The 24,598-nt window shown below is 42.3% G+C and overlaps 2 protein-coding genes across 2 annotated transcripts; one reads left to right on the top strand and one right to left on the bottom strand.

Moving 5' to 3' along the window:
• The first annotated feature begins 4,371 nt into the window (after window positions 1-4,371).
• Window positions 4,372-10,373, top strand: LOC133480711 (prostaglandin E2 receptor EP4 subtype-like). The gene is made up of 2 exons (XM_061779220.1): window positions 4,372-5,902; window positions 8,265-10,373. Exons 1-2 carry the CDS (start codon window positions 5,057-5,059, stop codon window positions 8,598-8,600), a joined length of 1,182 nt encoding a protein of 393 aa, XP_061635204.1. The 5' UTR covers window positions 4,372-5,056; the 3' UTR covers window positions 8,601-10,373.
• slc35e1 (solute carrier family 35 member E1) lies at window positions 9,944-23,308 on the bottom strand. Its single transcript, XM_061779221.1, has 6 exons — window positions 22,880-23,308; window positions 19,572-19,642; window positions 14,759-14,896; window positions 14,317-14,442; window positions 13,986-14,231; window positions 9,944-12,725 (listed from the first exon to the last, which is right to left on the bottom strand). The coding sequence occupies exons 1-6, from the start codon at window positions 23,205-23,207 to the stop codon at window positions 12,498-12,500; spliced, it is 1,137 nt and encodes a 378-aa protein (XP_061635205.1). The 5' UTR covers window positions 23,208-23,308; the 3' UTR covers window positions 9,944-12,497.
• Window positions 23,309-24,598: the final 1,290 nt, after the last annotated feature.

Raw genomic sequence — 24,598 nt, 5'->3', positions numbered from 1 at the left:
TCCATCTTCGGCCTATCCGGGGTTGGGCCGCGAAGGCAGCAGCCTAAGCAGGAAAGCCCAGACTTCCCTCTTCGCAACCACTTCATCCAGCTCTTCCAAGCCGATCACAAGATTTTCCCAGGCCAACCTGGAGAAAGGGCTCTATTTTCCTGACTGTTGTAAATCCGGTGCTGAGCTTGGTGTAACTCGGTGAGAAGGCCTTTTAGACCTAATTTTGTGGACCGGCATACATCAGCGCATTTAAAATTGGGACGTCTGCACTGGTGTGGGCGTGTTTACAGCTGACTTCAATCTTGTCCAATCGAAGTGGCTCCTCTCATTCCCTTTAAACACGGCCCAATAGTCTCGCTGGCAAATTAAATTTTACCGCGGACCTCATGTATCTATATCCCCTCCAACGATCATTTGTGTGCCCCCCCCCCACCATAGCTGCGTGCCAGCCAGTACGCGGGATGATTTAAAAAAATTAAACAATGATGACGATGATAATAATAATAAGAATGCGTAGATGGTTCCACGGCCGGTGTCGAAATACGTCTGTCATCGTCCGCAGAGCTCGCATTTCTGTCTGCCTGCATGTGCCCCAATCTAATTAATCAAGATCACGTTAGACCATCTGCGCCAAAACTAATCGTGGTCCCAGCAGGTGTAAGTTTAGACAAACTTTCTGAGAACCAAATTCTCACTCCGCCAAGCGCATCTGCAAGGACGCACCCTCGCTGCGTCGACACACCGGCTTGGTGTCGACTAATCTGCCATATTGGCAAACGTGCAAAATCAAGATAGGCCCACTTTTACGCTCAAGAGCAGGTCTAAAGCCCAAAGTCTCTCCGATTTGTCCCGGGTCTTCCTTAGGCCTCATCCCTGTGAGACCAATCTCTGACACTGCTTGTACAGGGAACGGTCTGCATCAAGGGGTCTTGTACCCTATACCCTACAGGACTTCCAGAGGGACAAGGTCAAACGCCTTCTCCAAGTCCACAAAGCACATGTAGACTGATTGGGAGAACTGCAATGATCATGCTGAGGGTGTCGAGCTGGTCCCCTGTTCCATGGCTGGGACAAAAACCTGACGGACCCTCGGACACTGTGTAGACAACCTTACCAAACAATCCAGTATGTGCCGGTTCTCGAAAGCTAACGCTGTTAGCTAATCCGAAACTGTGCATCCGACAAAAGTCATTGCAGCTCTGCTTACTTTTTGGCTTTGTCATGATAACAGGAGCAACGCACTCATGGGGGATTTGGGGTTTTGTGCTTGACAGTGCCTCTGCAAGATAGTGTTTCAGATGTGTGTGCAACAGTGGGGCAGGACTGCAGAGACACACTAACGCTTTTCAGCGATAGGCAGGAAACAAAAGAGTTACTCGGTTGATTAATTTCACAATAGTTGGATTGGCAGGCACCCCAGAGACTCAATACTGTTTGTATCCAAGCAATTAAAAAGTCATATATGTCCCCTTTAAATAAATGAAGGATGACCTGAAAATGACCACACAAACAAGAACGCTAATGACCAACAGACGCATTTTAGATTCCTCTGACAACATTTTGGAGTCCTCTCTCACGACGGGAATCCATCAGCGAAGAACAAAAGTTGTGCTAACATTCAAACTTAAAGCGGATGATAACATGGGAAAACTGTGACTTTCATTTCCAGTCTACTGTGTTGACTGCAATGAGATGGAGGCACGTTCCTTTTCATGCAAAGTGTCCTCTAACGGCATGCGCTCACCAGAGTTGACTTGTGAACGTTTTTTAACGATACGGCCATGGGTGGCACGGTCAGTCTCTTATTTATAAATACACTTTGGATCCAGTTGCGCTTACGCTTATGTAACTCCAGCCCCCCTTCAACTTTGGAATCCCTTGGGATTCTCCCGTCGTCTTGACTCACTTCCCAGAGTGAGCGGAGTTGTTTCCCTTCGCTACAAACCTCAAGTACCACCAAAAATGTCTTTCTGCGTGACAGTACAATTACATCAAAAACCATTTGTTTGTATCCATTTTTATGTTTGCCAGAGAGGCAACTCAAATGTTATGTCCAACATCTGTGAGACAGCTGTTTTGCAGTTGTGCTGCCAGGGTTAACAGACCAAATTATGCATACTACATATTTGTCACATGGTGAATAAAAAACATTTCACTTTCACATGTTTTTGCTTCTGTGAGGGATTTGCTTTCCTGCCATTGTTGTCACAATTCAATGCTTTGTTTGCATGTTTAAAAGGTGATTTCACTGAAAACCATTGAGTAATATGTTTAACTTGCATACCGTGCATGAAAACGCTAAATGACTAATCAGTTTTCAAATACAGTGTTACGCCTAATAGGCACATACCCATTTTGAACATCTTAACTGAATTTTCAAACATGAGATCGACACATGACAAGGATCAATTCTACAAACGTACTTGACTAATAAAAGTGATTCTGATTCTGAGTTCAGCACATTCTACTGGACAGATCGTTGATAGATCAAACAGAATGTAAGTGCATTAGCTATAAAAGACTACTTTACAGCGTTGAAGAGAACTATAAAGAGCAGAAGGGCAGCTTGTTCGTGCCGTGATTCAGTGCTTTCTCGGGGACATTCCAGGCAGCAATGGAGTTTCCAGGCTTTGGCATCGCTTAAGTGCTGTGTTGTCCTTAAGAGACTGCCAGCTCACTTGTGTCTGCAGCAGCGAGGAGGTGAAGTTTACCTCTTGGCTAAGTGCTCTACGTGTTCTTTATGGGCAGGCTGCAGACGGAAAACCTCAGCGATGCTCCTCATTGTAAACATAAGTCACACTGTCTAAATGTGCGATGGCCACAAGAGTCGCAGGAGGCTCATTTTGCCGACGTGCCGCCTGCTTCTCATGCAACCATTTACAGACATCTCATTTGCATTACAGTGCTATATTTGACCAACATATGTAACACTGCACAATTGCATGTATAACACATCCAAAAGACACTTCGGGTTATGATAATATTGGTGTCCAACGACATTTTGATACTCTTCAGTATCAAAATCAAATCGCACTAGTTAAAGAGCACTTTTCATACAAAGATATGCGTCTCAAAGTGCTTTACATAGTTACAATCAATCCCTGCGCCCCCCACTCATCCACACAGATACGTATATGCGCACACAGAGTTAAAAAAAAGTAAGAAAATAATAATGTAATGACGTATGGCTGGGTACAAAACTCTTTGAGGACGCTGCCACATGGAATTATGTTAGGATGTCCTAGAGAGAAAGTTGTTACCTCGAAGACTTTGGGGAAAGGAGCTTGAGGCCAAAAACAAGTTCTGAATCTCAAGAGAAGGTCCTCGAAAGATCAAACATAAATGTTTTTCGCTTTCCCCTATGAAATTGTATTTATGTTAATTGTAACGTTGTTCAGGTTTCAATCTTTGAAATGGAAACTCCAGAAAAAAGAGGGAATCTTAGATAAACACCCTTGACAAGCTGAACGAGGTAATTTTCCATTGAGTGTGTCACTATATATTTTTTTCCTGATATTAAAACAAATACAGTATTTTGTTCCTTTATTTCTACCTTCCCCAATGTTAGATGACTGCAAACGATGTAATAACGTCAAGCATCCATCCCATCTGCAAAAATCTCGCCTGGTCATTGAGCTTAGGGACAACTACAATTGGTTTGTGCATGGAACAACGGTATGGAACCACAAAAAGGACAAAAGTTCATATCAACTAATATGAGCGATGTCTTGTATTTTAATTCTATGTTACTGCATTTGATGGTAGGTGCCCTATTCTTTTGCTCTATACAACAGTATTTCTAAGGTCATACAAGTGGAAAAATCTGCGGTTTACATTGCACTAAGCCCTAACCCTAATTTGTGCCGTCATCATATTACGCAATACCGTAAGCGCACGTCACGAGACCTCGGTTTAGTGAGCATCAAAGGATTAAACTTGTTGTTTGCTTTTGCTTTTTGTTTTTTGCAACACATACTTCAAAATGGGCAACCTTCACATGTTAACGGAAGAAAACAAAAGAAGATTCACCAGAGGTTACGTGAAGGTACACTCACATTTAAAGCAAAAACTGCAGCTTCACAGACATGTCGTCACTTGTCATCAAAGTTCATGTAGAGGGATTTATTACTTTTACATTTTACTGTGGTTAGCTTATTTTTCCACTTGTGTGACAATTATGGCTGTTGAAAATTGTACGTTTCTTGCAAAATTGTTTATGGGCCAATGTGACCAACCCAACTAAACTAAACTGAAAAACCTAACAAGAAATTAAAACATATATATATACTACACAAAAGACCAAAAATAAAGACATAAACATATTTTTTTTAAGTTTAAAATGATTTATTTTCCAGATTTTTACATTTTGAAAGAGGTCAATTTGAACTGCAACATAACAGAAGGGTGATTTTTTTTTCTTTTTCTTTTAAGAATACTTTTTTTTGTCAAGTTTAGGCTTAAGTTTGTTTCAATGTTTTACTGTGAAGAGGGGCTAACTTTATTTGAAGTGCACTTGTTTGACAAACGTGTTAAAAGTTAAAACATTGGTTGTATTGTAAATAAAGGTTTTAATGACAGTTTAACTCTGGAACACATTTACAGTATATTTTGATTTCCATTGTTTTTTCTTTGGGAAATAAATGAGGTTCCACTAGTTTCTAATCTTTGTTTTTTATTTTGAATGTTAATCAGCGCCAATCATTTTTTGCTGTAAATAACCGAAGGAAAACCTTGGGGAGGAAGATTGTGTCCCTTGAGCTCCAAAAGACTTTTGTACACAACTAACTCATCTCTGTATGTTTCCCCATCCAGTGAGAAGAGATCTCTTCGGTCCAGCCGAAGCCGAAGCCGAGGCGGGGGCGCGGTGACGTCATCGCCGACGGCTGCCCAATTGCACGGGAAAAGTGGGAAACACGGCGGTTTTGCGGTCCAATCAGCGCGCCGGTGGGAGGTTGGCCCGCGAAAGCCCGCAGCGTCCCGGCCGCGTAAAGACGCGGCGAAATGCGCATAAGAGGACCACGCGCAGTCAGCACTGGCTCAAGTGCGAGCTTCGGGCCCGAAAGGCATGCTGCTGACAAACGCGAGCTTCGCGCTGCGGTCGCGCACGACGAGTCCAAACTTCACGCACGCCTCTGCGTGCTTGAACGACACTTGGCCGGTCGAGCCCTGGAAAGAAGAAATGGCTTTGCCGATACTGATGTTCGCCGGGGGCGCCATTGGGAATATAATAGCAGTCGTCGTTCTGTCGATGTCGAGACAGGACAGGAAAAGTTCCGCGTTCTACGCGCTGGTGTGCGGTCTGGCTGTGACCGACCTGCTGGGCACCTGCCTGGCCAGCCCGCTGACCATCGCCAACTACTTGGACCCGCGGGTGCTCCGAGGCGGGGCCCTGTGCGACTTCCACGCCTTCTTGCTGCTCTTTTTCGGCTTGACCGGCCTCGGCATCATTTGCGCCATGGCGGCGGAGCGCTACCTGGCCATCTGCTGCCCTTACTGGTACCGGCGCTGGGGCGTGGACCGCCGCTTCGCGCGGACCTTCCTCACCTGCGTGTACGCCGCCAACGTCCTTTTCTGCTGCCTCCCGGTGACGGGGGCGGTGAGGGGCAGCTTGCAAGCCTCCGAAACGTGGTGCTTCGTCGACCTGAGGACCCCCGAGCCCGTGGCCGCGGTGTACTCGGTGCTGTACGGCGCGGTGAGCGTGCTGCTCATCGCGGGGACCACCGCGCTCAACGTGGCCGTGTGCGGCTCGCTGCTGCTCATGCGTCGGCGCAGCGTGCGCAGGGGCACCGAGGGCGGCAGGAGCAGCGTGCGGGCCAGGTGGAGGGCGCTCTCCTCCGCCGCGGAGATCCAGATCGTGGCGGTGCTGGTCGTGACCTCGCTCGTGGTTCTGGCCTGTTCGGCTCCGTTGGTGGTGAGGAAGGAATCGATCTCGTTTCTTTCAATGAACCTGAAAGCCGTACTTGCATTAAATGACTTCGGTAGTCGGGTGAAAAGTCTCAACTGACATTTGTATTATGGGGGGGGCTCCTTTTCAGTAATATAAAGACCCAAAAGTGCCCCCCACATACACATTAAAAGTTGTTCCTCCGCCATTGGAGTTTGGGGGGTGCTTAACCACCCCTAAATTGAATCCCAGCACCCCTAAAATTGAAGAGATTTTTAAAAAATGGTCAATTACTGTATGTCCTTTTTAAACGAGCTACAAAAGTGTATAACCACACAGTACTTGGTTGAAATGTAATATTTGAACAACCAAAATATAGTACGCCCCACGCCTCAAAGATGGTTTGTTCCAGCCAATCCCTCGCCTCTCTTTCCGACTTGGCTCGGAGGCTACCTGCACGTGGAGCAACATGCTGCCTTCTTGTGAGATTCAGGGGTGGGGAAAGTACCTGGCTCAAGCCAGGATATGTGGAAATTCAACCCATTCCTCTTTTGCTGTGCCTCAACATTGTTCTTCTCTTTCATGAAAATGGGAATGGAATCGTGTTAAAAAATAATAAGAATAAAAAACAGGGAAATTGATCTTGCCTGGCTCAGCGCCCCTAAACCGCTGATCCTATAATCGCTCCTGATATCAATCAAATCAATTAACATTTCATGAAAGATGACGGGCGCCATGGTGACCGACTGGTTAACACATCTGCCTCATAGTTCTGAGGGGCCGGGTTCAAATCCGACCTCACCTGTGTGGAGTTTGCATGTTCTCCCCGTGCCTGCGTGGGTTTTCGCCGGGCACTCCGGTTTCCTCCCACATCCCAAAAACATGCATGGAAGGTTAATTGAAAACTCTAAATTGCTCGTAGGTGTGAATGTGAGTGCGAATGGTTGTTTGTTTGTATGTGCCCTGCGATTGGCCGGCGACCGGTTCAGGGTGTACCCTCTCTCGCTCAGCGTCAGTTGGGATAGGCTCCAGCACGTTTGTGAGCTTAGTGAGGATGAGCGGGATGCAAAATGGATGGCTGGATGAATGAAAGATGATAATATTCACTTATACGAAGGTGAAAATACATTGGCAGCCAAGCTAAGTCTGCATTTGCTCAATTCATTTATGCACTTAAAGGGGACTTTCCTCACTTAACTAATCCCTCCTTCCTTCGAGTCACTGAGCAAAGCCACGCCCCTCACTGACATGCACGAGACATGCACTATACGTCATGTGGACTGTAAACAGGCTGACGTTAGCCACGGCTGCTACGTTGGTTGCATGACTTATTCGTACTAGGGTGTTAATAGTAGTTTCAAGCTGAATGTATAATCAATTAAAAATCAAAAGATGCGATAAACTTACCTTTCAGGCAGAAATGTTGCTAGTTCCGTTTCGGTTCGGAATCCTTTCAGCTGCATGTGGCCCCTCCACCTCTAAAAGGCAGCTTCTATGTCCGCCCCTGTTTTGCCTCGGGATTTGTCCAATTCCTTCTTTTTAACTGGCGGTGGATATGGCACCATAGTTTCAGAAAAGCTCCTGAAGCCCAAGGTAACAGGTCAACGTGAGGTCACGGAGGCGTGCCCACAATGAATGTGCCCACGAGTGCACGGAAAATGATTGACACCTCGTTGGTCACGCCTTCTATCTCTGATTGGTTGTTTTAGCTCGTGTGTGGTGGTTTCTCAAAAATCTAATTAGCGGTGCAAGATGGAGCCAGAGATGGCAGATTTTTTTCACAGATCATTTTACTAATGTACTGCTGTACTGACATTTTTAACAAATACACTGGTGCCTCGAGATACGAGTGACCCGACTTACAGGTTTTTCGAGATGCGAGCCGTCAATCGGCCAAGTTTTTGCTTCTACTTGTGAGCCCAAACTTGAGATATGAGTGCTGTATGGCAGCGGGTGCCTCCGCTCACTTCACAACAAGTAGCAGTTTGGCTCATACAGAGAGAGAGAGAGAGAGAGAGAGAGCATTTAAAGGCACACCATGCAAATACACTGCAGTGTGTGTGTGTGTGTGTGTGTGTGTGTGTGTGTGTGAGTTTGTATGTGTGCGTGTGTGAGATTTTTGGCTTGATTTCACCGCAAAAAAACCCAACAGTTTTTACCTTTACATTCTCTTCTATTATGTTTTTTTTAATGACAATTTTGCAATCTATTGCTATTTTTCTTTATTAAAACCCTCGCAATTGCGCGACAGACATCCTGACCGCTAAGGCAGCCTAATGACCGCATTAAGCATTATTTGGGAGTAGCGAATCAAAGCAAACTAAGCTTTCTTCAACAACATAATCAAAATATTAGATTGCAGTTATTAAATAATGCTTTTGTCTTTCAGGTGCGAGTGTTCGCCAACCGTCTTATGCTGAAAGATGACCCCGAAGCCGACCTGGCAGCCATACGGATCGCAGCCGTTAACCCCATCCTAGACCCTTGGATCTACATCCTCCTCAGGCGGTCTCTGTTTCGCCGAATACTAAGTCTGTCCAGACGATGTCGAACTCGCAGCAGTAGCGCCCTGACCACGCAAGGGCGTCTGTTTTATCCTGAACACATCAAAGACAGCAATGTGTTGAGTCAGATGATGCACACTTGTCTCAGGACTTCGCTTCCTGCGGCCTCTACTGTCTCACTACCACACGTGCACTCTGTTGATCTTAAATTCAGAGACTGAAGGCTTGTTTGTTTGTTTTTTGCTTGAAGGAGACGCACAGACACTTGTGCTACCTGGCACTTTTGGAAAGGGCCATTAAGCTCCAGAGAAATTCTTCTTACTGTAGTCTACCACTCAGGGTCAGAGGGGAGCTGCTATCCCAGCCGACTTTGGGCGAGGGACTGATTACACGCCAGACTGATTACCAGTCAATCACAGAACTGACAGACGAAGACAGGCAACCATTCACACACGTTATAAAGAGTCTTCAGTGTACAGTACCTCACATACAGGTCTGTAGAAGGAAGCTGGAGTACACGCAAGCACAGGGAGAAAATGCATACTCCACCAAAAAAAAACAACAACATGCCTTGTTGGATGTTTAAGTCATAGGACGCTATGAGGACCAAGATGCTTACAGTAAAGTATCAAAATAAGAGAGGGTTGAATATTTATTTGCATCATTTACTGTCACCCAGCATTGACTTGAATCTAATTTTACGTCTGTATTTTCCTCATGTTGCATCAGTCCTCATCGGCTTACCGCTTCGTCCACCCTTTGTTGAGGGCCAAATTGGACGTTAGGGGACGTGTCCTTGGTTCCTCCTAAAATCATGATTTGAGCTCGTAAGAGCATAAATATTCTGTAATTCTAACATCTTTGGGATTGCTACTGGGTGGGGAAAGAACATACTTTTGCCTTCTATGCAATTTTAGCCACATTAAAATAAGGTCAGACTCCAAAATTCCTGCCTCGCTCCAACTTTGGAAATGCTCTCAAGATCAGGAAGTTTAAAAAAAGAAAAAAGAAAAAGGGAGTCTGGAGCCTCAGGGCCATCCATTGACATTCTTATGTAGGCTCAGATGTTTCTTTATTTAAATGAAACAGTATGTCCAGTGTGTGATCTATTTTATTTCATTTATTTAAAACCAGCAATGCACAAATCTTAGTTTTCGGGGGAGAGCATTGTGTGTGTGTGTTTTTTTTTAGTGTTTAATCTACATTGAAAAATATTTTAAAGTGGAGTGAGCTAACCAGATGTGCAGTCTGTTTTCCTAAGAAGGGAAGGTTCGAAAGGTTGGTAGTTTAATCCAAATATTACTTCTCAAACATGGAGCTGGGGTATGGTCACCACTGGCACAGGTTTATCTCAGTCTAACGAACTGTTGACGTCAATGATTTACGTAAGGACCAAGGTGCTAAAAGTATTGAAATTAATGTTGTACATGCCTTATTTGTAAGGTTTTCTTTTCCCATTTTTTGCACAGCCCCATTACGTTATTGTATGTAATTTACAGTGTAAGATCATTTGGCGCCCCCCCATTGAAAATATATTTACCTGAGGAAAGACATTACATTACAGTTCAGTCCACTATTCTATTTATTTTTTTTACATTTAAAAATAGCATTTTTTTTTTAAATCAGAAGCAGAGACAACTGCAAAACATTTTGTACCATGACAACCATAAATAAAAATCTATAAACATTAGCTGAGTAAAAACTCACAAAAATAATAATCATACAAGTTTTACAGAGAAACCACCCCCTACTAACACATACTGTACATCCCAGTGAGCAAACTTTGTCCTAGGAAAATTAGCTTTGCAAATTGGGCTCACCAAGTTCTTAATAAGCGTCCATTGGACTCCAACTTGATGCTGACAATAAGAACGTTCAAGAATAAACTTCAACAGGGCAAGGCCTCCATCCTGCGGTCCTTTGCTTTTGGCAACAAGGAACAAAATATAATCAATGGAAAAAAAAAAAAGTCAATAGAATAATTTGCTTGTTCGTGATTAGTATGGACACAAGCAACCACCTGCAGCAGAGAATTTACACCAGATAGTGTCTGTGAGGCCACGTAAAGAGTGGGCCATAATTAACTTCAAGCTTGGAAAGTTTTCCGCTTGGGAATAAATACTACATGTCTGAATAAAGATAATTATCAAACCATTTGCGTCAGGAGGTTTTTATTCAACTTATGATTGGCTGTGGTCTTCCTCATCGGTACCTCCCCTTTTAATGCAAAAATGATGTACACTCACTGGCCACAACATTAGGTACAGTTGCACGATCTAATGAGATCCAATACAAAACATTCGGCCAGTTTTGATTGAGAGGTATTATTTTAACAATATGTTTACGGTTGTAGTTTGCAGCGGTGTACAATTGCCTTTTAAAAAAGGCAATTTTTTTTTGCTTGTTTGTCATTTTCAAAGCTCCTTTAAAATCAGCTCGCTTGTCTCCTGTTTTGCATGAGTCAGATTAGTCACATTATCTTCATTATAATTTAACAACAGCAGATGCACAGATTTTGGGGAGAAATCATGAGACAAATACAAAACAAATACTTCAACTGACAAAAGATATCTAAAGTGGATTTTTAAAGATTTTTGCAGATACTGCAGCAGCAGTACACACACACACAAGAGAATAGAGTAGTAACTATAGCCAATCATATTTGGTAAAATGCTACAAATGTGAACTGAACTATACCATTATTAACCAAAGTCGGACCTCCTTGCAGAAATGTAGATTTTTGTTTTTTGCCCCTCAAGATTATGTGAACAAAATGTGCACAGAACAAAAATAACAGAAATAAATGTACATAAAATGTTCAGACATTTTTGCATTAGAAAATTACAGTAGAAAAATGTATGTACTTCATATTGCTGCATTTAAATGCTCAATTTGAAATAAATACATGATGATTGATCAATTGTTTCCATGACACTGATATTGGGCAAAACCTTTTCGTCCATCTCGTTTGCCAGTTCAGTTGAATATTGCACAAACCAAACCTATCCAGGGACTATTAGAGATGGACATTTCACCTTTGACCCTCACGACAGAATATTTTGTTCTTTCAATATGTACAAACTAGAGACAGTTTATTTATATATAAAAAAAAAAAAAAAAGGGAAAAAAAAAAGAAAGCAACTTTGGTTCAGGCTGACACTATGCCTGGCAGAACAGATATCCCTCTCTGCCTGAGCAGCATTGATGATGAATGAATATTAATGATCAATATGAAAATAACTCATTTAATGGACCGATTCATTCATTTTCATAACTCGATCGACACACTGTCCGATACAATGCCCGCCCTTGGAAAAAAGAACCACCACCTTGGTGTTTGCAGCTGCTGGCATATTTTAAAAGGAAACTTTACAGCATGTACCTAAATTGCTTTTTTCCCCAAACATGTCTACTCATGATGACCGATGCTAGTTATTGGAACATTGTGAGAAGGTGCTCACTGACCATTCTGGGGATCAGAACTCGTCTCACACTTAATTCTAACCAAAGTTTAATCAGATTTGATTCCTGTCTGTGTGTCTGGGCTCAACTTCATATGTTAATATTTTATGTGCCTCCGTTATCTATTTTTTAAACTGAGCTCTAAACTGTTTGTTTGAAAAGCAGTGTCTTTCAACAGTGTTTTCCTCCTCTTCCCAAGACACACAAAAAAATAAATGCCTAAAATCTAAATATTAAGGCTTTCCACTATGTTTTGTTTGTTATCAAAAGTAACATGGCAGACGTTCTACGTGAGGTCCCTGTTGGAGATGATAACATTCCCTTAGAAAATGGACAATTCAAAACCCATGTTGCGAATGCATCTGAAAATCTCCGGTATGAGTGTTGTTGCGCACCCAGCCAGTCAAACAGTCAGGACCAAAGTAACAGACAGGAAAACACAGCAAGGTTTCGACATAGAGGAGCGTGGGAGAGGTCAGGTCACTGGCCACTTCATGACAAAGATGTCTTTTGCTCTTCCTGTGTGGAACACAGTCTCATGTGTGAAGCCGACCAGAGAAGAACTGCCGCAGGGATGGCGGCTACACAAGCACATGAATGTCTATGAGAGCGAGTCAGAGCAAAGGACAGTCTCCCCCTTTTTTGTTTTTTCCTTTTTACACCACATACTGGTGGTTGCTGTTGGAGTTTGTCGTGTAGGTTTGGCGACTGTATTGGAAGTGGTCGGTCAGCACGTTGTTCCAGCTATGCTGCTGCAGTGATCCATGGGAGAAAGGCACTGACCCGTTGGCCTGATGCTTTGGGAACACTGGGTTGTCAAAGGACATCAGGTCCTGCTTGCTGCTTGGGAGCAGTTTCTTCTCTTGGTTAGCGTCATACTTGGCCTGTCGACAGAGTTGGGATGATGACATTTAAAACATACTGATGGGTATGATTTTTAAATGGCAATTAAAAAACAGCAATTACGATTTTTAATTTTATTTTATTTTATTTTTTTAATTTTTTTTTTTTTATAAATGGTTTTGTAATCTTACAACAACAAAAAAAGAAAATGAAAGATTTTTCACATTTCAATTTTAGGCTCAGATCAAAAACACAAAATGGAAAACTGGGCCATCGGACTTAATTTGATTTTAATATTTAATTGGTCAGGTTTATGTGACCCGGAAGGTTCAAGCAAAACTTGGGACTATAAGACAACATGACAATTGCTTTCACCACTGTTTGTCTATCCGATCGCAGTGTTGTCAACATATTCATGCCCACAGGGAACATCCACATGTGGACTAGTTGACTTGGGGCATATAACTTTCATTCTTCTTTCAACCACTGTGCAATGATACTCAAGGAACCGTGTGTATGTGTCTTGTTGGTTTTGGGGACGTGGCCCACAGAAAGTCAGTACAGTATGGTGCAATTAGATCGAGCTTAAGGAAAACATTCACAAACTGGTTCTGACTTGCAGCAAAAGGTCACATAAACAACCAAATAAATATTCAAATAAAACTCAGTCCTGTGACTCATTTTCTTTTTTATTTCATATTTTCGATTTGAGCCTAAAATGTAATTACGAAAATGTGTCGTTTGTGTGTGTGTGTGTGTGTGTGTGTGTGTGTGTGTGTGTGTGCGCGCGCGTTAGTTACTTTTCAGTTTTTGTTTTTTTTTGATTGTCAAATGAAAACGGACAGAACAAATGATACACAGATTTTAAACATGTTCAATATAGTCACATTACATTACAAAGTTCGGCTACACGCCACAAAGTTTCCCCCCAGCTTTATGCATCTTATTTGTAGAGTCTCGAGCCCACGAGTGTCACATTCTCGTCTATTCTTAGCTTCTCTTTAATTCACCAGAACAGTGTTAACTGTTCATAAATCTTTTGCTGAGCTACATGTTGAAGCGTTAATTGTTCACGTTTTAATCAAATGCGTACACATTACTTTGTACTGGGAACTGTGCAAGAACACAACCAAAATTGTAACATTGACAGTTGTGCAATGTTACAGCCTGCAGTGAGGAAATCATATGAGATGATTCAGGTATTTTCCATAGGTGACGTGTAATTTAGCGAAGGGAGTGGCTTGAAGTTTGCGAGGTAGTGATAAAAAAATGTCACGTATTACAAGTGTCAGGTGACTGACCTTGTTGTAGAGGAAGACCCCGACGATGGCCGTCATCATGCCCAGCACATTGGTGAGCGTGACTGGGTTGCGCAGCATAAACAGGGAGATGCTGATGACCATGATCCTCTTGGTCGCATTAGCCACGGCGTAGCTGAGCGGGCTAACCAGATTGAGCACGCTGAAGGCGATGACGTTCTGAGCGAAGTTGCAGAAGCCGCTGATTAGCAGCAGAACAACGGTTCTGGTCCATCCCGACATGTCCCACTACGAGGACAGGACATGACATTCAGACATTGTTCAGGGTTAGACAATCCGGTCAAACGCAGCAAAAAAAGGAACAAATACACACCAGATCATCATTGACAAGAAAGACGGAAAGGTCAACCAGCACCCAGGTGGGCAGCATGAATATCACGGCATTGAAGCCCAAAATGTTGAGAAGCCGCAGGTGGTGGATCCGTGTGTCACGCAACACCTATAAAAGAATAAAGATAATTGAAAACACCCTATAAAGCTTGTGTTGCACGTCAAGCCTCGTGAGATCATTGAACCTCATTCCAAACCAACTATGAGGCAGGAACTGCAATAAAATTTCCTGTGAGGAGGAGGCAATGCTTCATATGTCTGGTTCGAATTTGGACTTATATCTCCGCGCTGATTTGACGCGGCTTATATGAAGTAGTCTGGTGGAAAATTTGAGAAAAAACACCCACGGGAAAGCACACGTTCACCTTCTATGCAACAGTTACGTCATAAACTTATACATGTGTCAACAATCTCAGTGCATGTACCTTTTTGGAGAAGATATTCTGCAGAGAGAAGCAGAGCGTAGCAGCCAGAGCGCTGATCAGGCCCGAAACGTCGAAAGACAACTCTGTCACTGTAGCCAGCAGCACTCCGCCAATGATGGGGATCAGAGCTACGTACACCTTCCATATGAGCCGCACACAGATCGAAGAAGATGCAAACAATAAAACACAGTTGAGCTCTTTGGTAAAGGAAACCACTGAGCAGGTTGGAATAATAATATCAAGGGGCCCAAGATCTTTTTGACTAGTGCTAATTTCAGTTTTTAACACTCACATTGGAATAACTAAAACCAACTGGTTATTGCACGTTCCGCACGGAGCAAAATTTACCACCTCCATCTTGCTGCTGGGAAGCTGCTAACAATTTCCCCCCCAAAAAACATGAACACAAATACAAAAAGAATGTTAACAGGATGTCAACATAGCAGCTGGAGTAAACTACATTAACTGCCTTCCGAACTTCTATTTATTCCATCTAGATGTAAATTCTAATACTAAAAGTCAGGTACAGCTGTATACAACTAACTTATAACAACATGGCGCTCTAAGAGTATGACACTCTTTGCATAAGTGGATGTGGTTTCAAGGTTACGAACACCGCACAATGAAATTCTTTGTGCAGCGCACTTAACGACATACTTACTCTTTTTTCATTTGATTGTTTCAAAATGTTAGAAATGTTTTGAAATATTTTACTGGTATTATGACTTCACAACTGTGTGAGCTTTGGTTAGGGATAGACTACACCATGTTCCAACTTACGTACAAATTTCGGTTACGTCGGTACGTTCGGTAACTGTCCTAGTGTTGTTTCGTGCGCGAACGTTTCGTTCAGAAGAACGAATCTTTTTGTGAACGAACTGAACCGAACCAGTTTATGAAATGATTCGTTCTTTTATCTTGGCCGCCACCGTGAGGCAAGCGAGTCGGCTGGGAGCGGAAACGGAACTGCTGAAGCGTTCTGTCACTCACTTATGAATCTTCGGTGAATGACCAATGAGCAGCCAGCGTGCAGCCGGGGGCGGGACTTCATTAAACGTACTGCCATGTGATTTGCGATTCGCCAGCGTTGTCACTCACTTCGGCGAATGACCAATGAGCAGCCAGCGTCAGGCAGCGCTGTGCAGGCGGGGGAGGGACTTAAGTGAACTGAGTGATTTGTTCAGTGAACTGGTATACTGAGGAACTGATTAGTGATTCGTTAAAAGGAGGGGCTTAAGTGAACTGAGTGATTCGTTCAGTGAACTGGTGTACTGAGGAACTGAAGAGTGATTCGTTCGTACGTTCGCGATCCGTTAGACACGAGTGACTTGTTCGTGGAACTTCTTCGTTTGTGATCCGCTAAGGAGCAATGTACTAGTACGATGAGTGATTCGTTTGTGCAAGGAATGACGTACTACGCAGTGAACGTACTCATGAGTGATTTTAACCGCAAGTCCTGACGTCCTCGTGAGGATAGCTTTCACTAGCAGCTTCAAGCTAACGGCTAATTTTTGAGTCAGTCAAGCACAGGAAAACAAGCATGGATTTAAAATAAATGTAAATTAATAATAAATGTATATACGTGCACATACATATAATTCTATCTGTGTCTCTAATGCGATTATTAAAGCTTTTTATTTGATATTAGTAGTAGTAGTAGTAATAAGCGATGGATCTTTAACGGAATGAGGAAGCAGTTGAATGATTTTGTAAAAAAGAACGATTTGGTGAATGAATCTTTTGAACGAATCAATTAACTGATTCGAATGGTTCAGTACACTCAAAAGAACTGCCGTGCCAGTCACTACTCTGTCATAATTGTCGCTGGGATGAATAAAGTTTTTTTTTTTTTTTTTTTAATTTTAAATCTGAATAAACTGAGGATCCCCTGTAATATTTACCAGAGGCCAGGACTCTTTAGCCTCTATTAAAACAAACACCTTTCTGCACTAAATTCTACATGACATATACTGAGGATGATGGCGTAAGTACAGTATTATAGAGTACTTGTATTAGATAGTTTGTCATTTAATTTACCGAAAGTTTAACGTCAAGCAATACTTTCGGCAGTCTCTCGCTCCAGTCAAACAGGACCTGTGGACTAACGCGTCATATTCAGCTCCATTCCCAGTCTGTGTGAACACTTGTGTGCAAAGTAAACATGACACGCGGATGTAAGACGCAACAATCAAGATCTCATTCATCCGCCTTTTTCCAATACTAAGAAATCGGTCCGTATTTGAGTTGACAGTGAAAGACTACATGCATATGGGAGGGAAAAAGACTTCTACAAGCAGTTATTTTGTGATTATATTGTTTTTTTAATTGGGTTACATCTAGAGGTCCCTGTGATTGGGCTGGCGACCGGTTCCGGGTGTACCCCGCCTCCCACCCGAAGATAGCTGGGATAGGCTCCAGCAGCCCCCGACCCGCGTGAGGAGAAGCGGAAAAGAAAATGGATGGATGGACATCTAGATCTGCAACAATTAATCAATTAATTGACAACTAATCAATTATCAAATTAATTGACAACAATTTTTAAAATCAACTGTTTAAAGACCCCGTTTTACTTAAAATTATCCAAATCCTCAGAATTTCAGCCTCTCAACAGTAAATATTTCTGTTGCAGACTGATTATCTTGAACATCTATCTTATCTAAAACATTTGAAAACATCTGCTTTTACAACCCCAATTCCAATGTAGTTGGGACGTTGTGTTAAACATAAATAAAAACAGAATACAATGATTTGCATATCATGTTCAACCTATATTTAATTGAATACACTACAAAGACAAGATATTTAATGTGCAAACTGATAAACTTTATTGTTTTTAGCAAATAATCATTAACTTAGAATTTTATGGCTGCAACTCGTTCCAAAAAAGCTGGGACAGTTTTCAAAAAAGACTGAGAAAGTTGAGGAATGCTCATCAAACACCTGTTTGGAACATCCCACAGGTGAACAGGCTAATTGGGAAAAGGTGGGTGCCATGATTGCGTATAAAAGGAGCTTGCCCGAATTGCTCAGTCATTCACGAGCAAAGATGGGGCGAGGTTCACCTCTTTGTGAACAAGTGCGTGAGAAAATAGTCGAACAATTTAAGGACAATGTTCCTCAACAAACAATTGCAAGGAATTTAGGGATTTCATCATCTACGGTCCATATCATCATCTAAAGGTTCAGAGAATCTGGAGAAATCACTGCATGTAAGCGCCAAGGCCAAAAACCAACATTGAATGCCTGTGACCTTCGATTCCGTCAGGCGGCACTGCATCAAAAACCGACATCAATGTGTAAAGGATATCATCACATTGGCTCAGGAACACGTCAGAAAATCAATGTCAGTAAATACAGTTCGGCCCTACATCCATAAGTGCAACTTGGAACTCTACTATGCAAAGCAAAAGCCATTTATCAACAACACCGACAAACGCCGCCAACTTCTCTGGGCCCGAGCTCATCTAAGATGGACTGATGCAAATTGGAAAAGTGTTCTGTTCTCCAATTGTTTTTGGAAATTGTGGACATCGTGTCCTCCGGTCCAAAGAGGAAAAGAACCATCCGGACTGTTATGGACGGTATGGTGCTGTGTTAATTTCAGCAAGACAATCCCAAACCACATTCTGCACGTGTTACAACAGTGTGGCTTCGTAGTAAAAGAGTGTTGGTACTAGACTGGCCTGCCTGCAGTCCAGACCTGTCTGCCACTGAAGATGTGTGGTGCATTATGAAGCGTAAAATACGACAACGGAGACCCCGGACTGTTGAACAGCTGAAGCTGTACATCAAGCAAGAATGGGAAAGAAATCCACCTACAAAGCTTCAACAATTAGTGTCCTCAGTTCCCAAACGTTTATTGAATGTTGTTAAAAGAAAAGGTGATGTAACACAGTGGTAAACATGACCCTGTCCCAGCTTTTTTGGAACATGTTGCAGCCATCCAATTCTAAATTAATGATTATTTGCTAAAAACAATCAAGTTTATCAGTTTGAACATGAAATATCTTTTCTCTGTAGTTTATTTAATTAAATATAGGTTGAACATGATTTGCAAATCATTTTATTCTGTTTTTATTTATGTTTAACACAACGTCCCAACTTCATAGGAATTCGGGTTGTACTTTGGAAAACAAGGTTCAACATTTTTGCTGATTTTCTGACTGATGTTACGGACCAAACAGTAAGCAAATCATAATCACAATTATACCAATCAACCATAATCAATTTATGGCTGTGCATTTTCTGCACAGCTAATTGGAAATGATGTTCCGTTTTTTGAACAAACTGAAGGAAATTTAAATCTTTATCCGATTCATCAATTAATTGAAGAAAATAATCAACAGATTGATCGATTATTAAAATAATCAGTTGAAGCCCTATTACATCGTAGAAACTAAAGAATTGCACCATTATTTACACACCCACCTGAAAGGTTCTGTCTGGTCAAAAGATTTTGCTTCAGGATATTTTAATTATGTCAATGAGTAGCTTGGTTTATTCACACCCATATTATGTAGCAATTTGTCAGACAGGAAATCATGCTTACTCAACCTTAAGCACAGACAACTTAAAACAAAAGTAATTTTGTTCTGTTAGCATCAACCCTAGTAGTTACTTTGGTAACGGTCACAAGAGGAACTAAACACTCCTCACCTGGGTTTCAACCCCCCCCCCCATCCTGAGGGGCTGATGTCTCATACCTATAATGTAATATGAGCTGTGGTATAGTCGCACACTGTGCCACATCACCACTGCAGAAACAGTGCTGACAAACAGAGCAAGCCTTGTTGGCTGTACTAAAGCTACTCACCTTGGTGGTTTGCTTCTCCCTCATTATAACTCTTGACAAGAGCACAACCCATATTGGCATTGTGGCCTTGACTAAAATAAGAGACAAAAAAGAAAGTTGGAAAAGGTCACCATGAAGTTATGAAAATAACAGACACAATCATTCACAATATAACCAGGCCCTACAACACAGCAACTCATGAAACACTAAAATATACATTTTAACCCCATTGTTGTGAGCTTGGGTGAGTAAAACATAAATCTACAGACTGAGCTGGTTTGAAAACTTTGCAATGAAAAATACCACCAAATAACCTTCTGCATTAACAGAAGCATGGAAGGACCCAAGCCTCAAGACTCAACTGCATGGTGGTAGGGTGGTGGGTACATTTTTCCGGTTTTGCATGGATGAAAACTCATTTTGGTTGTTGCTGTTTAGAATATCTAATGTGTGAAAAGTGGTTGCTGATTATTTATTTACAGTATTCAAAATCATCATTGTTGCTAAGCTTTTGGTGCATGCATCAGTCACTTTGTTTCGTTTGTGTTGTTTGCTCTACCTAGTGGCAAAGTTAGCCAGTTCAGTTTCATCAACCCAGATGCACCATCAGTACAAATTTCAATAAAATTGTTTCAAGACAACAAATGCACCAAATAAAGTGTGAGCAGCATTGTCTGGGTGTACAAACCACTTTTTACAGTGCTTCATGATACAGTGCTATTAATTTAATAACACCATCATGGCAGAAACACTAACTCAGTATGCAAGTTTAGTTCTCAACCAGAACAAAGTAAAACCACAATAACAAACACATTTTAAAATTAAAATCGCTCTGCGTCATCAAAACTAAACATTATTATTTCCAGTAAAGCATGCCGTCTCCTGTTTATATGTGCAATGTTAACAACATTAACTACAAAAGCGCACGCTCATTATCTTTTTAATAACTTTTGATATTGCTCTTGTATTGGATCTTTGATGAAAGTGTAGCTAATCGAGTATGTAGTGTAACAGACTGAATTGTTCAAAACACCACAAAATATCAAGTAACTCGATAAACTGCAAAACATCAGCACATTTTGACTTTTAGCATTGATATAAGGCTTCTTAATGTCTGTTTTAGTTTGAGTAAAATGAAGCATTTAATTATTTCAAACAGTAGTGTGCCGAACTATTACTACCGTATTTTCACGACCATAAGGTGCACTTAAAAGTCTTAAATTTTCTCCAAAATGGACCGGGCGCCTTATAATGCCTTATGTGTGCACCGAGTTCCAAAATCTGTAAATGTTGTTGTGTGACTTTAATGAGTGCTCCGCTTGAGTGACTGGGAGCATTTCCTGCCGACACGCTGCTTATATAGAGGAAGGCAGATGTGACTGTGGACAGCATGCGGACGTAAAGGGGGACGGGTGTGCATGACAGAGGATGCTAAAGACACGCCCACAGTAGGTATATAGTTCCGGTATGTGCATCGGTTTGGCTAGGGACCCCCGAAAACGGCACCTACAAAGAGGCACTGCGGTCAAGCCAGCCTCCACTCATAAAGTAGCAGTCAAGCCAGCCGCCCCTAATTTTGTGCATAGTAGGCATTACGGTAATAAGTCGCCAAATCACGGCGAAAGCCACCTTCAAAATAAAAGCCTCCCCAATAATATGGACGTCAATGTTCTTCGGTTAAGCAATGCAATCAACAAGGTTGATATTATTGAATCTTGAGATGCATTAAAAAATGTAGTTTATTTGATATCTTATGAAAAATAAATGGTAAATGGACTGCACTTATATAGCGCTTTAGCTACACCATCACAGTGCCCAAAGCGCTTTACAAAGCCTCACATTCACACACACACACATTCATAAACCAATGGACGACTGCTGGCCATGCAAGGCACTGGGAGCAAATTAGGGTTCAGCGTCTTGCCCAAGGACGAAGCTAGGTTTCCGGGGAAACAAGGCAAGGTGGCCCGAGTTGGAAGACCAACTCGAGCAATGGATTAATGAGCAAAGAACAGCCGGGAGAAGCGTCTCTACAGTCACCATTCGACTGAGTGCAATAACTCTGAGCTACATCATTCCGGGATGCTTGACGTGTAAACAGGGCGTTCAAAGTGAAGTGAGCGGTGTGGGAACTATGGATGATAGATGGCGAACACAGCTTTACTAAGACTATTAGTCTTGTAAACGTGTAACGTGAGTACATTGTTAAATACTTCAATAAAGTACAACCGAACTCAGTTTTGCTCCCGCTGGCTTTTTAAAAACCTTGTTTTAGTGTGCATGCATGCTACCATATGTTTTACGCTAGCGTATGTTTTACCATGCCTCCGCCCAATAATACGGTGCGCCTTATGCATGTGTTCAATACAGAAATAGACCCTGTAACTGAGACTGCGCCTTTTAATACGGTGCGCCTTATGGTCGTGAAAATACGGTACTTACTATTACTACTAGAACAACTATGGTGTGGGAAAGCAGCCTGGTGAAATATCAAGAACATATACTAGCTTTTTCACTGTTTTTGCCCTCAGGCCAAAGCAATCAAAGTTTTACTTTGGCACCATCGTGTAGCATGTTGTTGTCAAGGAACTATGTTGAAGCGAGTTGAGGAGCTTTATTTAGACAAAAGTCATGCTTTGCAAGCATCTTGGTGCCAGGGAGCTATGTTGAAGTGAGTTGTGGAGCTTCATTTCGACAAAAGTTATATTTTGCCACCATCTTGTGGTATGTTTGGCAATTAAACCTTTGTAGGGGTGTCAATTGCAAACATATTTTCAATATTCGGGACAGGGCTTAGCCCCTAAACTGGAACACTGTGCTGTACTTAAGTCATGACATAGGAAGATGTGGCACCAACAGCCAAACTAGAGCACATCCTTCTAAGTCACTTTACCCAGTGATGTAATTGTAATAAAATTACCCCATTAAATCACAACATCGGCTTGTCTTTAGTAGATAGTCATCAAAATACCTGATAGTTACATGACACACAAGCTGATTGGTGATTAGCAAAAGGTAAATACGATGACAGAATGACCATGTTTTGAAATAGCCCTTCCTCCCGAAATTTCACTTCAGTGGTAATTACGTTCATTAGCTCGCTAGCACTCGTGTTGATAGGAGACAAAATTGTGTATTTTATGACTCATATGACGACGTGCAATGCAAACTAGCACCATTGTAAGTAGCCACGTCTGTTTACAACGTTCAAGGCAGCGGACTAAAACGAGGCCCACGCGTTAGGTTAAATATAGTGCCGCGTTAGCAAAAGGAGCTAACGTCAGCCGCTGCTATAGACACAGAAGACACTTGGCTAATTGTGGACTTACCAGTGTGCGCGTATGAAACGGGTACCTTCCATATGCTGAAGTGAGCCGACACCGATGCGAAGTATTTCCCGAAAGCTAAAGGCAGAATAGTCCACCAGTAGTACCGCTTGGGCAGTTCTGTTTTGGGGACTCCCCACGCCCGCAACAGCGGCGGCAGGAAGACGACGATCGAGAAAATGTGAAAGAGAGACACCGTGACCGGGTACGGGAATCCATTGAGGATTATCTTGTTGATGACGTTGCCGCCCGAGCTGACGGTGTACCAACATACGCAAAGAACAACTATCCGGAAGCCTTCCCTGACCTGAGTCCTTTCCACCGCAGCCATTTTTCAGAGCGGAGTCAAGTGACGCGTCACCGGCGGCGTGGTTGCTGCGCTGCGCCGGCAACTGAAGGCGAGAAAGAGGAGGGGGCGGAGAAAACCAGAAAACCGGAAAGCAAAGCCTATGGAATCAAAGCCAAAGACACTCACCACCTTCAGCACACTGCTTCCGGTGCAACTGGCTTCACAATAAAAGCTAAAACGCCTTTAGATTTCAAATGGATTTGAGGCATTTTCATCTTCCTGATTCACTTTGCACTAGCTTTGACCGTCCATCCAGTTTCTGAGCCGCTTCTCCTCACTAGGGTCGCGGGCGTGCTGGAGCCTATCCCAGCTGTCATCGGGCAGGAGGCGGGGTACACCCTGAACTGGTTGCCAGCCAATCACAGGGCACATACAAACAGACAACCATTCGCACTCACAGTCACACCTACGGGCAATTTAGAGTCTCCAATTTATGCATGTTTTTGGGATGTGGGAGGAAACCGGAGTGCCCGGAGAAAACCCACGCAGGCACGGGGAGAACATGCAAACTCCACACAGTCGGGGCCGGGGATTGAACCCGGGTCCTCAGAACTGTGAGGCTGACGCTCTAACCAGTCGGTCACCGTGCCGCCCAACTAGCTTTGACCGTAACATTTTTAAATCGCAGTCCTTCGCTGATGGAAATCTGACATGGGAAAGGACTGAAAAATGTTTTTAGTAGGGGAGGGACTCGATTAAAAATGTAATGAAATAGAAGCTTTGTAATAAATTCATCTATATTATTTGCATTTGAATCGTATAACAATATTTGTTCTAAAAAGCAACATTGTTTAACTTCCATGGATTTTATTGGGCGACTGAATCAAATCATTGACACAGACAGGAATATTGTTAACTCTGAAAAAAATGCATTTAATTGCATTGCAATACAGAACAGTAGAAACACATAATATCCCAGTACCATTTTAGGACAGTTTTTTTTTTTTTTTTTTAGAACAGTATTGTCTTTAAATAAACGGGCTTTCACTTGTACTTTACTTTTCTACCTTCAAGGTAGTGTTTTAACACTGTCTCCTCATTCACATACTGATGACGCTGCATCAGGAGTAACTGGGGAACAGGGGGTCAGAAACTTGCTCAAAGACACTTGGTCACAGGGGCTGAGGATTGAACCCACAACCTTTGGGTTGGGAGAAGACAAATCTACCACTTGAGCCAATCTAAATTGTAATTATGGAAAAAAAACAGTGATCACGATTATTTTGACTGATATTGAAATTCGATTAATAAACACGACTAGTCATTGATTTCAAACCTTATTTATTCAACTACCAAAACTTTAAATATAATTTAAAGGAACAGCACGAAAATAAATTTGTAACAAGTAAGATAATATTGGTGGCACGGTGAAC

Source organism: Phyllopteryx taeniolatus, chromosome 7 (genome assembly GCF_024500385.1).
Source record: "Phyllopteryx taeniolatus isolate TA_2022b chromosome 7, UOR_Ptae_1.2, whole genome shotgun sequence".
Lineage (NCBI taxonomy): Eukaryota > Metazoa > Chordata > Actinopteri > Syngnathiformes > Syngnathidae > Phyllopteryx > Phyllopteryx taeniolatus.
The sequence above is the reverse complement of the archived record's forward strand: the minus strand, read 5'-3'. Positions and strand labels throughout refer to the sequence as shown.

Excerpts from the sequence above, each read along its gene's own strand:
- LOC133480711 (XM_061779220.1), top strand. The coding sequence starts at position 5,057 with ATGCTGCTGACAAACGCGAGCTTCGCGCTGCGGTCGCGCACGACGAGT. Across the intron at positions 5,903-8,264 it reads CCTGTTCGGCTCCGTTGGTG|GTGCGAGTGTTCGCCAACCG; the intron begins GTGAGGAAGGAA and ends TTTGTCTTTCAG.
- slc35e1 (XM_061779221.1), bottom strand. The coding sequence starts at position 23,207 with ATGGCTGCGGTGGAAAGGACTCAGGTCAGGGAAGGCTTCCGGATAGTT. Across the intron at positions 14,443-14,758 it reads AGAATATCTTCTCCAAAAAG|GTGTTGCGTGACACACGGAT; the intron begins GTACATGCACTG and ends ATTCTTTTATAG. Across the intron at positions 14,232-14,316 it reads TTCTTGTCAATGATGATCTG|TGGGACATGTCGGGATGGAC; the intron begins GTGTGTATTTGT and ends CTGTCCTCGTAG.